The sequence below is a fragment of the Stegodyphus dumicola genome, chromosome 1, assembly GCF_044657685.1.
Source record: "Stegodyphus dumicola isolate Sdum_Otavi_A_Nest chromosome 1, ASM4465768v1".
Lineage (NCBI taxonomy): Eukaryota > Metazoa > Arthropoda > Arachnida > Araneae > Eresidae > Stegodyphus > Stegodyphus dumicola.
Window position 1 is genome coordinate 256,408,415 of NC_140768.1, and position 18,098 is coordinate 256,426,512.

Genomic DNA, 18,098 nt, shown 5'->3' on the forward strand with positions numbered 1-18,098 from the left:
TAAAAAAAAATTTAAAATAGCATAGTTTGACTTTTAGTTCTAATAACCTATTTTACTTTACCTTTTCCTTACACCATTTTTTTAAAAAAATATTTATGTTTCGTCATGTATAAAAGATATATATAACTATTAAATACAAAATCAGCTAAAACCCAGCCCAAATAGCAATCGAATGATTAAGGCTGCAGATTACTAGTAGTTTGACCAAGGGTACGATGACTGGGGAACAGATTGGCTATATGATTGGTTTTCGTTTTTTTTGACCATGTGAAACGTGAAAACGAGAGAATTCCCTTAAGAAGTCCTCCACGAAGGAATTTCTTCCTTTCGAAAGACAGGCCTCTTCTTCTTTGCTATATTATAAGAACTTAATTTAACTTAGGCAAAAATCAACTCTATTTACGGGTGGTGGTTATCTGATTTCTTATTTGCTTTCTTATTCATACTTTACTTTCGTACTGATCTGCGACAATATCGAAAAATGGAAATATGTACAATTTCCTCATTTTAGATAAAAAGGTTTGAATAAGTGTTTATAGAAGTAAATTTATGTAATTAAAATCCCAGTTTTTTTCTCGTCATGTTTTACTCTTTTAAAAATTCGACTCTTTTACTATTTTTTATATACTTACATTTATCGTATTTTTGCTTTATGGGGATATTTTTTCTTTCTTTCTTTTAGCATTATCGGTGATGTATAAAAACATTTGTTTTGTTGCGGAAACAGGAGGGAGAATTTAGGTTTCTTAATTCTATCAGGCGAGACTACATTATATGATACAGAAAGAATTATTTCTGTTGGAAATGTTTTTCCAGTACTTCTATCAGTTAAAAATTGCTTACAACATTTTTATTATTAAAATTTAAAAATTTTAATTCGAGTTAAATGTTTGAAGAAAGTTTTAACATTTTATTGAAGTACAGTTACCACTTTAACACTATCAACGCATTTTTGTTTTGAAAATCTTAAATTTTATTACTTTCAAAACTTTTAGGAAAGAAGCTGCAGATTTATTTACTTTTGAAGAAAAGTAATGTTCATTTACGCAATAAAATTCTTTTCACCTGTTGAACAAACGCGATAACTCACTCTACCCCCTTTCCTGACCATCCTATTCATGGAATCTCTGAAAATCGATATTCCTCTCCGGGTCACAAACCCACCACGGCTTCCACCTCATTCACATCGTTGTCAGCCGTTCTAAGAACACGTGCAGGAACAACCTCTTCGCAAACTCAACACAAACTTTCTACTGTTCAAATAAAAACTTTCTGACATACAAACTATGTGGAGCACCACTTCTTGCTTGAGAATCCTCTTCTTGTTATTGCTTCAGGCTTCGGTGGACGTAGATGGGATGTCTTCGGAGGTTTTGTTTAAGGAAGGGGAGAAGAACAACTTTTCAATGGGGTTCCACCACTACCGGATGGGCCTTCGGGGCTACGGTGCCGGACATCCTGTACACGGCTGCAAGTGCCAGAAGGATCCAGTCCTACCTGAGGAAATTGTTTGCGCTTGCAGAGGACCGGGGGTCAAGGATTTTAAAGCCAATCTTACGAGAGGGGTGACTCGACTGTAAGTATTACATTTACATGTTTTTTTTCACTCATTAAGTTTTGTTTAGTCTGTCCACAGTTTGTGATGGCTAAGCTTCTAAAATTCCTACTGGATACTTTTGAAGAAAGTACCAAAAAAATGTAAAGTAATAACAATGAAGGTCCCATAAGGAAAAATTTTTCCATTATTAATATTGGTAATAGAATTTAACTTTTCTTATGAATTTAATGAAAACGTTGTAAACAGAAAAGAATTAAACACACATAGTAAATGTAAATTTAAAAGAAGAAGGGAGTGAATAAAACTTTAGCTAATTTATAGTTTTTTATGATTTTAAGTAGAATAATCGCAGTTAAGAGACGTCGTGAAAAATCATTCAAAATGTTTTAATACTTGTGTATTTTCCAAAAGTAGTTTTTTGCAGGATGGACTAGTTATCTTGCAATACCACTGCATTTTCTCTGATTTTACGTATATATACTTCACGTATATATCCTAATATGATACTAAAAGTTTCATATTAGGATTTACTGAATGAGTAATTATTACTTCTTTGAAGCAATAATAAGATGAAATCTGGTATCGGTGATAGGAAATTTTGAATTTTTCACCGTTCATAGATTTGATTTCTATAATGATGAAACTATTTTAAAACTTACTATTTAGACTTGGCGCAAAAGTTGTTAATATTTTATGTAAACTGAATTTTAAGTTTATCTTCAAAGATAATTTTTTGTAGGTATAGTATTTAAACTTTTATGTATTGAAAAGAATTTTTGTTGCTAAAATTTAAGTATGTCAGCTTCCAGTATCTGAGAGTTTATTTTTTCTATTTTATTTTCAAATTCTATTTTATTATTATATCTATTTATTTATTTTATAATTTATTATCTTATATCGGTTTTATTATTAAGTTTCTAGAAAGGCAGTTTACAGTTTGATTATTTTTACAATTCTTTGATAAATTACTCAAATTTTTGCATGATTAAATTAAACAAAAACTTAAATCCTCCATTAGCACTACTATGTTTTTGAAGAATAGTTTTAATTATAATTTTAAAGATTAAAAGTTGAAAAACTAAACATATTAAGGAAATAACCAAATTTTTATCCCAAGATGTGTATTATAACACTTAATGTGACGCATTCTTATGTTTTACTTGGAATGTCTCTTATTTCCTGCTGGGCATATTAAGTTAATTAAAACATCTTTGAAATCTGTATATACTTCATAACGATCAGTTAAACATTCTATTAAAGTAATTTCCTGTGATTTGTTTAGTAATTTACTGTAAAAAATTCCATTTATATTGCAATAGTCTTTTAAAACAAGGATTACCATTCCAGGTTATGACCTATTTGAAAATCATTTTCTGTTTAGAAACCAAATTATATCTTTTAAAAGTTTTGTTTAAAAATTTATTAAATTTGAAGAAACTTTTACTAGAAAGATTTCAATTATTATACTCTAATTAAGTCTTATCGGTGAACGATGTTCAAACCTTAAATTATATAAATCAAATAATACATGTATAGAATAGGTAATCTATTTAATTTACTGATCTCGCATGGATAACTTTTAAAATGCCAGATAAAAGAACTGAAAAAATAATTTAAATCTTTCATTTATTGCTGTTATATTTTAAACAATTTATTTTTATTTAATATTTTTTACTATCATATGCATAGCTCGCTTCCCGAGAGAAATTCCGTTTATAAATAGCCTAGCATCTTCCTGAGCAATGAGGCAGGTTTATTTCATGAATAATGGAATTTATGAGACTGCTAGGAAAGACGATTTATAATATATCTTTTAGTGGCAATGTTCCTCATTCACGGTACTTTCTTGAAGATTAATTATTAATGACTAGAATTAAAAGTTGAAGAATTCTGAACTTAATTTATTTATTTATTCATTTTTACTGTTTTCAGACGTTTCAGATAAAACTATCTTACATCTCTGTTCCTGAAATTATTTTTTTGTGCACGCCTAAAATTTAGGAGATGAAATATAAAAATAGAGATTTTCTCTTCGCTCAGAATTTAAAGTTACCATTAGAAGTTTCTAAAGAAATAAACACTATTGATTATTAAAATATTAATTTATTATGTCTTAAATTTTTGCATTTTTAAACTATACATATTTCGATTGTTGAGAAAATACTCAATTTATCATTTGAACAATTTGTTTGTATTAAAATTAAATTTTATATTAGACTCACATGCGATATTTTAACCTCATTAAGGAAAATATATGTATGGTATGTGGAATAAAAACGTAACAAGTGCTCATGGTGCTGTTCTCGCTAGAATATGTTAAAAGACATAACATGACAACAGTGTACGTACAGTTTCCGTTATTCTGCATCTAAGAAGCTTCTCATGACTCTGTCTAGATTGCGGCAACAGCTCTAGACTTAGTCGAAATCGACTTTGCATCTTGATGTCAAACGTTCTCTAGACTCTCAATGATAAACTGTACACTTAATCACGTTTATTTCGTGAAGGGCTCAAGACCAAATTAAGATAATTTAGTGAAAACTTCTACAGTTAAATCCCAGTTGCAAAGAGATGATCCTGATTCTTAAGAACAGGGTTCTTCTTGTGATGGTTTTTGCTAGAACGTTGACTATGCGTCATCAGTAGTGAAGAAGTTCCGGGTCAAGAGTCTGCAAATGATGATTCGTAAATTAAAAAAGACTGATTCTCTGACGTGGGATTTGGCAGAGGTAGGAAAGCAGTCGCTTAAACTTCAGTAGAAGATGATGGTAGAGCACTGCAAGAAGAGACGAACACTGATTTGTGAACGTGGAGGGCAAGAGGAATTCTCCGATCTGTAGACATGCCTATCAGCACAGTTCGTAAAATTTTATGAAACATCCTTCAATTCTATACATACACAATTGCGCACATTCAGGTGTTGCATAATGCTGGCCTGGCAATGCAGTAAACTTTCGCTGAACAGTATTTAGCTAGAAAGGAAGTGGACATTGCATGGCAATGAAACATTCTGTGGACAGACAAAGACCATTTTTATCTCCAAGGTTCTGTCAATACTCAGCAACCAGAATATGGGTAACGGATAATGCATTCCACTTTGCATCAAGGGCCCACCAGCGGCCGAGCGGTAAAGTCGCTGAACACTGGTAGTTCGGTCCGAGGTTCGAATCCCGCGAACGGGCTGGCTGCATGGGCGTTTTCGTGGTTTTCCCCATGTGTAACGGGTATACGAGCCAGTTTCCCTTAGAAAGTCCTCCACGAAAGGCATCCCTCCCCTTAGGCAGATAGCCCTAGTGTGCTTTGCCATAATTAAATACACCACACCACCACTTTGCATCAGTTGCCTTTTCTTTTTGCAAATGTCAGGGTGTGGCGGGGGTTAACGTAAGCGTTTATTGTGACCCAATCGTTTTTATGTCCTGCGGATCCTGTTACCTGTACCGTTAATGGCAAACGGTATAAGATAATAAAGAAGCTACTGCATGTATTACAAGATAAAAGATTTGAAGGAAAATAAGAATATATTTTAATGATACCATAAAGCTTAAATTAAATTTATCAAGCGTTACTAAAACTCCAAGGGAAAGAATTAGAATTAAGAGAAAATTAAATTCATGATTAAGTGTGACGGCAGCATTAAGGCAGATAGAAACGCTGTTTACAAATAATAGTATCTTTTCTGCCATTGAACAATGAGAAGATACTACCAATATAAAAGAGTTGATTTATAAACAAATTCAATCGGTAATATGAATCGACTTTAAACACTAAACAGAAATGCAGAAATGAATGTGGAAACATTTTATCACCTTATGAATACATTTGAGACTTGTATTAAATTATTATCCTGGAAATACATTAACGATTAAAATTTTAGTATTAGGAACGAGTTGGCATCATATTTTGTATTCGTATTTTCCCTAGGTTTCGAATTATTACGATGGAAACAATTAATTTTTATTTAGGATTGCACTCTGCAATTAAGCCGTCTCTGAAAATTACTAGTATTCTTTCAAACCTAAGGGTGGTATTGAAATAATTTTTCCAAGATGACATCTTTCATAGAAGTTTAAAATCATTTGGATCCATAAGTGATCTTCATAGGAATTTCTTATTGTATGAATTCTGCAATGCTACATACGCTGTTAACTGGGTTGCTGTTAAGATATAATGCTTAGGAGCTGTTATGTCGCGAATTTTAATTATTAATATGTGTTTTAAGTTATCATTATTCTGGTATTTTTATTTCTACTCATGTGTATTTTAATCTGGAAAAAAAGTATTGTTAAAGCCTTATTTAACTGATAGTTCTTGAAAGTGTAGTGTAACAAAGACAAGAAACGGTTGCAAAAGTCACCTGGTTTATTGGTTTATGGCCTTTTAATATCAGTGGAGGCAGTAGGGTGTTGTAGTGTCACCTTTTACTAATGGCGTTTGTAATGAAAATCATCTTGCTTTCGCTTTGTAATAGTTGCAATTTTTTTTTAACTTCAGACAGTGGGAGTTGTTGTAAGCTTAGGTAATTGGATTCTCGTAAAGCTTAGTTTCTGCTTGTTAGTTGGGGGGTCCACTTTAGTTCCCACTTTTTCTTGAGAACAGATGTCGGCTGCATTGTCAGATTTTCTTGTTTTTGATTCGTTGTGGGGCTGTAATTTTCTCAGTAAAGATAAAGTAAAATTCTGGCATTGGTGTGATTTTAATTTTATGATTTTTTGTAAGCCAATGAAATTTTCGGGGGGCGGAGAGGAGAGTTTACTTTACACCAGGCTATATTTCATTCTGATTCTGATTTTCGAGCTAAGAGGAAGAGGAGAAAAGAGTGGGACTTGACCCCTTGCGTATTTTGCTCTCGCAAGCGCCGGCTATTGAGTCGGATTTGGAGAGAGATTTCAGTTGCGAAGATGTAAAGCAGAAAAGAGAAAGTTCGACCCTTCTGTCGGGGGCTTGCGTCTGCGGTCTGAGGTAAGGTTTCTCGCGGCTTTCCTCTGATGAGAATTTGTTCGAACGGAGAAAGTGCTCTACGCAAAATTTAATTTCACGGTTTCATCCTGTATTTTGAGATCTTTGAATAGCTATGTTAGAGGCTTTCCAGTTAGAATTATTTATCATAGACAGAAGAGATTTGTTACACCCAGAGTTTGTGCTTTACGCAAAATTTAGTTTCGCCGTTTCAATGTTTATTTTGGAGAACTCCTTGAATAGTCATGTTTGAGACATTCCAGTTGAAGGAATTTGTCATGAGATACAGATTTCTTCTAGAAAGAGGTATCATGCACGCGTTGTTCCTGAATTCAATGGACGCTTCCGAAAGTGTTTTGACAGAAAGAAAAAAAATGGTCTTTTCTCATTTCCCAGTGGCTTGGATTGGACACTAAACATCTTTGTGTTCGGAAATTGTCTCTCACTTAATGGATATTTTTAAGGAGGTTCCTGGCTGATTGAAGAATTTGTCTTTAATATAGACATATATTATTGACCGTGGCATTTGGGAATTTTTCTTTCCCAAATGCCATGGTCACTACACCTGTGATTCCTGAAATCAACAAACGCTTCTGAAAGTGTTTTGAAAAAAAAAAAATGTCTTTGCTCATTTCCCAGTGGATTGGACACTAAAGATCCTACAATCCGGAAAAAATGTCTTCCATCTGTGAGTGAAATTTAAAAAATATTTTCTACATTTACTTGTCTTCCCAAATGCCATGGTGGACTAGTTAATAACCATTTATCCACATATATAAATTTTTATTACTTACATAAATTAAATATTGCTAGCTGGTAATATTAAGAAGTGATTAGAAATTTTAAGGGAATGACCAGTTAATTTGGAGAATTAAAATAAATTACACCTTAATTTGTGAAGAAAAATGTTAATTATTAATTAGATTAAGACACAATAACACGCCTAATAAATACTAATTCAGAAGTCAAACAACAAAAGTCAGCGTTATATTTACAAAATTTTCACAGGACTAGTTTCGATGGTTTTACCGAACCACCATCTCAGCTGCAAAACCGCAAATGAACAAGATAGGAATTACGATTAGATAAGATAAGAAAACCTGGACAAGAATAAGCAAGTGGCGCCATCTGTTGGTGAAACCAGAACTAAAACATAATTTGTTTAAAAGCCGAAAGCAAATTTGGATTGGAATTAGAATCGTTAACTAAAACAGAAAAATTTTATGAATGTGAAATGCCTCTAGAAAATCCAGTTCTCCAATGGAAGATGTTTTTTGAATAATTTTGGCAGCCGAAAAATTGAAAGTGTGATTTTCGGACCAACAATGTTGAGTAACAGAAGACTTCTGTGTTTCCTTTTTTCTAACATATGCCTCATGTTCCTTGACGCGAAATTTTAAGGCTCTCTTAGTTCGGCCAATGTAAATTAAACCACACTGGCAATGAATCCTATAAATACCCCAGGAATTCATATCCGGAATGGGGTCCTTGAGTATGGAACTCGGAATTTATTGATGGGAGAATAAACAACCCGAAACTTAAATTTCTGCAAAATATGTGCAACTTTATAGCTAATTGATGGAAAGAAGGGAATGACAACAGAATTTTTATAATCTCCTAAAACAAGAGTGTGCCTTTTAGTGTGTTGAGATGAGAATTTTTTAACTGCTTGATTAATAATGTTGGGTGGAAAGCCCCTGTCAATAGCTATTGCTTTTAAATAATTTAGTTCTTCATCAAGGGCTAGTTTGGAGGAGCAAACTTGAAGAGCACGGAAAACATAGGAATAAAAGGAAGCTAACTTTTGTTTAGTCGGATGACATGATTTAAAGTGTGGTGGAAGGCAAACCGAAGAAGTTTTACGATCAATATGTATAAGAAAGTAGAAGACAGTATAGCGCTAGTTCATATGCATTTGATATATCTAGAAATAAGGGCTTTTGCAATTATATTTGCCAGTCAGCTGCATTCTGGGCAGCAAAAAAAATTTCAAGGTCTTGTATGAGACAATCTGCATTTCTCTTTTTAATAAAATTTACTATTTTATTCTCATTCAAACATTCGTTTTTAAAGGCCTGCACTATTTAAAATAATATTTCAAGGAAAAAGTTTTAAAAAAATCCAGATATCTGACTATTAGATTTAGAAATTCATTGATAATGACTGAAATAATCTCTATGCGAAAATTCATTCATCAACATTTATTAAATCTGAATCACAATTGCTTAATTTACTACTTAACCTTTTCATGATCATCAACGGGATCAGCTCGCATTCTATTTGCGCAGTGCAGTGGGCGAAAACGAACACCGCTCGCATTAATTTACGACTGACAGATTTTGCACATACTTAGAAAGAAAGATTTACTTAATCGCCCAACCGTCAAGGAGTTAAATCTAAATTTTATCTCCTAATACTCTTTGTTGACATTTTAAGAACTAGACATTGTCTGATATTAATTCATGCCGTAAATAGATTTGTGTAAAGTCTGTAATACTGATCGTAAGGTATTACAAAACATTTTTATTAAGCTATCAGAAATATTATAAGTTAACACCCTGACTTCATACATTTTAGCAATCTAACAAACTGATTTCCTCCCAAATACCTCAAAAATAATAAGTGCAAATATTACAGTTTTTGCTTCGAGTTTCATAACAACAAAATATATCGCGATGGTCTAATGGAATTCCTTAGTTTTCATTAACGTTCTTCCGTGTGTTATGACCCATTTATGCCAGAGGCTGGAATGACTAAGCGAAGAATTTTCTATATCATTCATGGCTCTACAATAGTTTTCTTTCTGATTAGGCCTAGATCTTTTGTTCAAAGTAAATTCCAAATCACCCTCGAAAGCAACTTAATTTGATCGCTGTTCTGCCGTTTGTTAAAAGTGCGTTAACTTATTACATACAACTAAGAAGCTGAAATATTTTGCTTAGTGAGTTTTTATTTACTAACCATAAATCACATTAATGTATATAATTTATATATGTATTGTAATGTATAACAAACATGACTGGGAATGGTAAGACAAATACATTCAGCCTATAATTAACTCAGAACAAAAAGTATTCAGTAGCATTTGTTTTTTACTGGAATGTACAGTCGATGAGTTTTTATCATAACTGTATGAACCTCATACAGTGATAATTTACTACTCGTTGCAAATGAATTTTGAATAGATATGACAATTTGAAATTTGACAATATAGATTTTTCAAGGCCATCGTATTAAGGCTGGTTTAGAAGGATAAGTTACAGTAACAGAGTGTTTCTCCAAACATTGATAATAAGCTAACTCTTCATAAGGGATAGTTTTTGCTGATTCGTGTGAAATATAATGAGGGTAAATTTTCATTTCATTGAGAGTAAAGTTGTATCACGTCGAACCAAATCCATTAATGTTTGTTTAGAACAGAACTGAATGAACCGAAATAATGAGAACCTGCGGAAACTTGCCTTGCTTTACATAGAATACATGCGTGTCACGCCATACTGTAAAATAACAAATTCAGATAGTGGTTATAGATACTTGTTGATTCAGATAGTAGATTTTGGTAACTCACATGTAATTTTCTCACCACCAGAATTTCTGACATCATTAATAGTACTTTTCTGTAAGCCTTTATTTGCTTGGCTTTTATTTATTTAATTAAGACCGCGTAACAAGATACCCATGTTGGTCAGAAGAAGTGAATGTAATGGTAACAGATTTATTAACTATACATACTGTTACTAAAATTTTTGCTACTCTCGCCATTTACTTTAGAGAATTGTGACATGTCGGGTTGCCTATTCTCTTGTTCCATAATCTCTGTGAAGGTAATTATGCCAAATTTTCAATAATATGCAGGGCCACTGCAGATATATTCTTAGCACATAACTCCTAGCGTTTGATGTGATGTATAAGTTCCACATCAGAAAAGATATATTTCGAAAAGCTTTTAAAATTTTCTCCGATTAATTTTCCATCTATCCCAAAATCTTTTAACATGGGTGATCCTGTATAAGTACGTTAAAAGTTCCTATATCATATTTCACCAATTACTGTATGTAATATACAAATGAAAATCAGTTCAATTTTTGATATTTCCAAAATTTTCCTAAGATACCTGAAACTTATCATTTCTACGATAGATGATACAGGTGTTCTATGTTCACAGAAGCCAGTCTATTGTAAACTGGTGTAAAAGGCCTGATAACATTGAACAACAAATTTTAACGCAACGCATTTTTTATTTCAAACACTTCAAATTCTATATGGCAGGTGACATAAAATCTGGATGTCGAATTCCGCCATTTAGCATTATTTTTAAGAAAATGTTACAGAAAAAAATGGAACTTCAAAACACTAATTTATTAATTTTGAATCTTAAAACGGTTTATCACAGGGAAAAATATTGATTAACATGGACTCTAATTCCTTTTTAGTTTAACAGGCGTTAATTTTCATGACTAGAATGCATATTTTTAAAACTAAAATGGACATCTCGTGCATGTATACTGAGGAAAAAATTCTCCAAGCTTGGGGCTTGTTGCTCCAAGCCTCTTTGAAAAAAAAAGACAAGAAATAAATAATCATAGAAAGAAATATATCTCATATATTAATTGCTTAATTAAAAATGAATCATAGAAATTCATCTTAAAAGATAATCTCAGATGACATGCTTATATTTTTATACTTTAAAATGTATCTTTCTGCCAATGAAGTTTGTTACTAAGTTGATCAAATAATATCACATTCATTGTAATTTTGTTACCTGATATAAACATTTTAAGGTTTTAATTTGGAAATATTTAGTTATTTTTCTTAAACAAAGTTAAAAGTTTAGCTTTCCTCCTTATCAAGTTGGTTAATTTAGTTAATTACATAAAATTTCTGAATTTGTTTTTTTTTTTTTTTTTTTGTTTTTTTTTTGTCTTATTTTTAAATTTTAAAGCAAGTTTTTGACTTTTATTTTCACATTATTAACACATGTGACCATTCAGTTTTAAGTACCACGATTGCTGTATTCGCGGAAATTTCTCAACGTAAACATTTTTTTTTTCCCTTTTAACTAGCTACATACTTGTATACATATGTGTTTGTGTATCTAGGGTTCTTGGAGCACCTGATACTCCTCTTGGAGCACCTAATAAGTTTTGTCCAATTCGCCTCTTTTAAACTTTGTTAAACCGTAATGTGAGAACTCAAAACGCCTGAACTTCTACTATAAAAGGTTACACACATTTAGAATTTCAGGTCTCCGGTATATAATGTAAAGGATTGCTTCTTATTTTTCAAAGGTGAAATAAATTTGATGTTGCTATTTACTACTTGTTGTATTTACTTGTTTACTACTTGTTTCTAATTTATTCATTCATTTATATCACATAAAACATTAGCTTTTGTATGCATTATTTAAGAATCTATTGTGTAAATTATATTAGGTATATATGTCTTGTAGATTGAAGACTGCCAGATTTCTAAAATAGAAAAGGACGAGACTTTGTCCCTGCATCTCATAAATATTGCATAAATTTATGGTTATTTGAAGTGATCCTACAGCATTCTAGAAAGCTGTTATTGTTCAAAAATTATTGTTCTTTCTGTTTTGAAGTGACTCTTTTTGTTTTAAATGTGAATTTAATTATAGAATCAGGTGAACTTATTTTGCAAATTAAGCTGCTCTAAAATACAGGTAAGTTTTTAACATTATTTTTCTGTTAATTATAATATTATTATACTTCTTCTTCGGTCTTTTCTTTTGTCTGTTGTTGGATAAACAGTGACTTTGAATTAACTTTGGATGTCGTCCAGAGTACTAGTCCAGTTAAATGAGAAGTTATTGCGTCTTAAATCTCAGATACAAATTGGTTTTTGCAAAAGGCATTATTTACATTTTTCAAAGATTAATGAACCAAGGACATGTTCTTTCAACATGTTTTGAAGAAACGGATAGATCTCTTACCTTAAAAAATATTATTATTTACCTTGCTCCAAAACAATATCTTGCTAAAAAGCTATAAGACATTAAAACTGGAAGAAGAAGCCTTAGATAAATAGCACATATTATTTTTACTGATAAAGCTGAATGGTATTAAATAAAATTCAAACACAATTTTAAAATTTTAAAAGCTGGATTGTTTATGTTTTTAAGAGTCAAATGTTGTAATTAGAAAAAATATTAAAATAGTATAAAAGTGTAATCCATAATTTGTGCATTATTAAGAAAAAAAAAATAGGAACATAGAAAAGGATTTACGATATAATTGGCACTAGAGGAACAGCATCATAACAATATCTAGAAGAACACAGTAAAAGATATCTTAACGGATTTTGAAGAGGTATGTACATGCAGATACGAAGTTTTTTCTCAGTTATATGTGTGATGACGTAAGCAATCACTGCATGTCACGTAACTCATTAAACAAAATGTTCGCGTCTTCTTTCGAGAAGAGTTGTATTATTTTGTGAAACTCATTTAGGTGCTTCAACAATGGAAATATTGAATAAATTTTAGATTCTTTCGGACTACAGGCCAAACTACAGGCTATAGAACCTAAAATTCAAGATTCGCCTTTGTTGTTGATTTCTTTCGACATTTTTTTTAAAGCGCCGAGAACACACTGAATTTATTCTTGAGATAAGCAATTTAGCTCAAGCCATTTATTTTTGTATTAACTAGAGGTGAGTGTTTCGTAGGCTCAGATCAGAACTTTTGGTTTTCTTTTCTTTTCTTTCTTTCTTTTCTTTAATTGTAGGCACTAGCCATTTTTAGACTTTCGCCACTATTTAGGCGAGACGTGGCGGTCATTTTATTATGGAGGAATCTAAAAAGCGACCACCTCTAGCTCTATAAGGGGACAGACAATTTACATCCATGCATTCTTCGAGATTCGAAACCAGGCCCTTCGATGTCGCTTCCCCTAACCATCATACCGTCTGGGAGTCTCAGATAAGGACTAATTGAATCTTTTCTTTTCCACATCTCATCACCCATAAACAATAAACTTGTTGAATAAGATCAGTAACGGAGAGGGAATCAAGAATAAGGTGCAAAGACAGCACAAAGAGTGGAAGAAATCAAACAAGATGTGGGCTTAGGAGAATTGACTCCAGCTAAGGCCTCAAAGTGATTTCTTTCAACTCTACTTTTGAGATTTCCTAAAATTTCTTTTCTACGTAGAGCAATAAAATTCTAGAATTAAAAAAAAATTCAGAAAGTTAGGAAATGAAAAAAAATAAAATTTAATTTTAACATGAAAGGAAAAACATTCTTTTTTACCTTAAAATGGAAATCGCACATTGCTAGGACGCTTCCAACAGGCCTCACGGTGAGTGAACTCTAAAAGAGATATCGCTCTTTTTTGAAGAATCATCCCTCGCTCGCTAAGTAAAACAAATCCGTCCTTTGAATGAGTTTACAAGTAAATGGTATATATTTAATATAAACATCGTTTATATTAAATATTAACTAAATGTTAAAATTTATATTAATTTTATGTTGTTAATCAATGTGATTAATCATGTTAAAATATATATTAATTTTAGGTTGCTAATCAATGTAATTAATCAAATAGCGAATAAACATTATTTTTTTTTATCTTAAAATGGAAATCGCACACTGCTGGGACGCTTCCAACAAGAGCTCATCGTGAGTGAACTCTAAAAGCGCTATCGCTCTTTTTTGAAGAATCATCCTTCTCTCCCTGAGTAAAACAAACCCGTTCTTTGAATTAGTTTATAAGTGAATGCTATATATTTAATATAAACAGCGAATACTTCAAACTGTGTGTACTAATCATTCATAGAAAAAATATCAGTAACAATAAAATAGCGATTTCTGACTTCAGTGTGATTTCCTGTAGATTGATCAAAACGTGCACTAAATACATTTTCTGTTTGACTGAGTTTTAAATACAATATAAGACTTTTGCATTAAAGATTTGTGCACTCAATAAACTATATCTCTACTACAGATATGGTTTACTGAGTCAAGTAACACGTGGAGTTGACATACATCTCAGTATATTGCTGCGAATTTTATCGCGAATATCTTTCACTTCGCTTTTGATGTATAAATTACTGAATCCATATTCTTCTTCTGTGAAGTATATTATCCATCTCTTTGGTGATAACAAATACGTAAATCTTGAATAATGCAATGACAGGAAGCATTCCACTAGTTCTCTTCAAATAATTTAACTTAATAATCCAAACTTAATTTTCACTTAAATTTTGCTTCATATTAAGGAACATTTATTGCGTATATTAATTAAGTATTGTTACGGTTTTGTATTTAGTTTGCTATTATTAGTAGAATTTGTAATTAAAATCGTTTTATATTCTCCTGCATTGCAGTACGAGACTTATTTGAAGAGAATGCTACGCAGGAAAAATTAAAATACAGGAGTATGCGCATTTAACATTTTACTAAATAGATATCTCTTGATTGTACTCTTTTGCTATCCAGAAAAATCGAGAAAATACCAGAATGTTCTCGTGCAGGATTAAGATGCTTATAAAAGCCGGAGCAAAACATCATCTCAATTCAGTTGTTTAGTTGTTGTTTACTTAGTTCTTGTTGTTGATTGTAGCGAATTCGCGGTGAGATCGGATTAGCTTTCTCTGTTTTGAATTGAGTTCTATTTAGTATATTTTAGTATACTTAGTATATTTTAGTAGTTTGAAATATAAGTACTGTGAGATATTGCGATATTGTACGAATATCTCTGAGGAAATATCAGCATTTTGTTTTATTTCATGGGATAAGAATAAATTTTATTATCTTTTTGTCTACTTCTGTATTCAATCCATTCCGAACGCGTACGCGCGCAACAGAATGATTATGCAGGGGAGATACATTTTTAATGCTGAAAAATTAAAAGAGATTTTACTAAATTTAAAAGTTCCGTTACTTTGATATAAAAATATAAATCACGTATGGAATACATTGAAAGTAGTTTAAGCAGCATGAATTATAATAAATATTAATTTGATGCTTCATTTAGGATTTCAAAATATAAATGAATTTCTGAGAAGTAATTAGATACTTCTTTGCCATTTGTGGTGCAGTGGTTTCTCGTGATGTTAGGTGGTGTAGGTGAAAGACAGTAGGAGGTAGTAGGTTCCAGGTGGCAGTAAGAGATCAAATTTGAATCCCATGAGATACCCAACATTATTCTTTCACTTTTCTTATATTTAAAGACCGCAATAGTCCCTATAGACGCAGTCAAATTGAAATATGATGGACGATAACTACCTATATTTTGGTAGATTAAGTCTGATGCCTTTTTAGTAATCTGCAAATAGGAAAGAGTATGAAAATTTATCGTATTTCTCCTAGCATATTTTTGTAGTGAAAATGCTTAACACGTTCAGCTGGAAATAGAACGATATATAATTCAAATCCCGAAAGCAAAAGTAATTTGTTATGTCTCTTGAGAATCCGAAATTAACTTTGGAATGCATGCAATATCTAGATGCTCTACATGTCCACTCTAAACTTTATTCTCATGGGTCATAACATTATACCAAAACAAAACCATAAAACAAACATTAAGGGCGGAAAAACTACCAAATAAAACGCAATGCAGAAGAAAAATACTAGTATTTGAACAATAAAAAAACGAAGATACACACGAAGCACTAATAGAAAATTATTTATTTTCTTATGTACTTCTTTCAGCTCACTTGTTCTTAATACTTTCTGTTTTGAATAGCAATTATTGATAATTAATCCACCTGAGATCGGCTACACCAATAAGCTGCTTGATTTCCTAAACATAATTTCTTTTAGTTATTTAAAAAAGAACATGATATTACTTGAACTATTGCGTAAAGTTTTATTAAATGTGGGCGTAATTGATATTTTTGGAATTTTTTGAAGACAGTTTTGTGCAAAAACACAAAACCACTAACACAAAACCAAGATAACTGAAAAATCTTGCAGAATTAATCTTTCATTTGACATCACAGCAATTTATCTGATTTAATCTGATTTTCGGTTGTTTTAGAACTGGTTCTCTGTAGCCTTAATTATCTCTTCATATGTTTCCTTTCTCAGTGGATTAAAATAAACATATTTATCTTAATTAAACAAACCTCAAAAGCGTAATCAGCTTTTCAAATGATAGTTAAAAAAAACTCGTTAAAAAGAAATTCATATACTAATGTTCCAAACATAATGAGGTTTTTTTTTTCTCTTCTAATATGTATTTCAAAATTATTATCATATTATGGGCAGCCTAAAACATAAATACATTAAGGTAATTTTTCTCTTATCTGTAATGAAAGCGCATTTACATATTTAACTCTAAAATGTGGTATTTAGAATTGTCAATTGTCTTTCTTGGATAAAATTTCAATATATCACGCTCGTACTATAAGGTATTTCTCCCACCTTCTTGGCGAGCCTTCGTGGTGCAGTGGTTTGCACAATGGGCTGGTATTCCAGAGGTCCGTGGTTCGATTCCCTTGAACCAGTGTTAATTAATGAACCTATAATAATAAGAACCAATGACTTAGCTTATGTTAATTTTTCATTTCTCCTGCTTAGAAAAATTTTAGTGTATCTACAGTAGCGCCCGAACTAAAAGAGTGCTAGATGATGATTCTCCTCACCCAGGATTTGGCGATTGAGTCTGCTAAAAAAAACCAGTCGCCCTTCTAAAGGAAGAGTATATAAGGTATTTCTTCCACCTTCTTGACGAGCCTTTGTGGTGTAAAGGTTTTTCACACTGGGTCGGTATTCCAGAGGTCCGTGGTTCGATTCCCGGCGAAGGCGTTTGCTCATTTTTCATCTTATCTGTTTCCAAAAAAATCCTAATGTCTCTACAGTACATCTAATACATATTAACCTCTTACATGCAAAACATTTCTCTTTGTTAAACAGCTTCAAATATGTAAGATTCCCTTATTAAAATAGCAAACAAACAATCTTGTATTAGCGTACATTCAAGTCAAAACTCCATAGATTGCAAGGACAAAGAGGTGCATGTCTCTCTTTAATAGGAGCAACGAAATTTACAACGAACGACTTAGACTCTATAATTGCGAAAAGTAATGTTGCCGGTTCCAGAATTAAAGCCCAAGGGCACTTGACATAAAGAAATCCGGACGTGGAGAAAATCTCAGATGAGGAAACGGAGAAAAGGGGAAGAAGAGAAGTACCAAAAGCAGCAAGACATTCCAATCGGACAAGTTCGCAAAACGTGACGAGCGATCATAGCTTTCAAGGAGGACTCAAGACAATGCAAATCAATGACAACAATATGAAAAGATACACTACAGCAATAGTTCCAATGACAAATTCAAATACAACTAAACAACCTCAATCAATAGTGCTAAATACGACACAATACAATACAACTATACAACACAATTATAATACAACTATTCAACGCAATACACTACAGCAACTTAACAACAACCTAAGCAACATATTTACAACACTACTATATCATGGCAATGCGAAAAACCTCACAGCATTAGTTTTATCAATCTTCAAGAAAAATATTCAAGCTACAGAAGAACTTTAATCAAAATCAGATGCATTGGATAATAAACAGCTACCAATTGAGGAGCTAAGTGAAAT

The 18,098-nt window shown here is 31.9% G+C and overlaps 1 protein-coding gene across 1 annotated transcript in view; it reads left to right on the forward strand.

Moving 5' to 3' along the window:
* Nucleotides 1-1,216: 1,216 nt before the first annotated feature.
* The window catches only part of LOC118188513 (lutropin-choriogonadotropic hormone receptor-like), a 458,217-nt gene continuing 441,335 nt past the window's right edge, over nucleotides 1,217-18,098 (forward strand). The window contains exon 1 of the mRNA XM_085827357.1: nucleotides 1,217-1,576. Coding sequence (XP_085683483.1) covers nucleotides 1,287-1,576 — 290 coding nt within the window. The 5' untranslated portion in view covers nucleotides 1,217-1,286. The remainder of the gene's footprint in view (nucleotides 1,577-18,098) is intronic.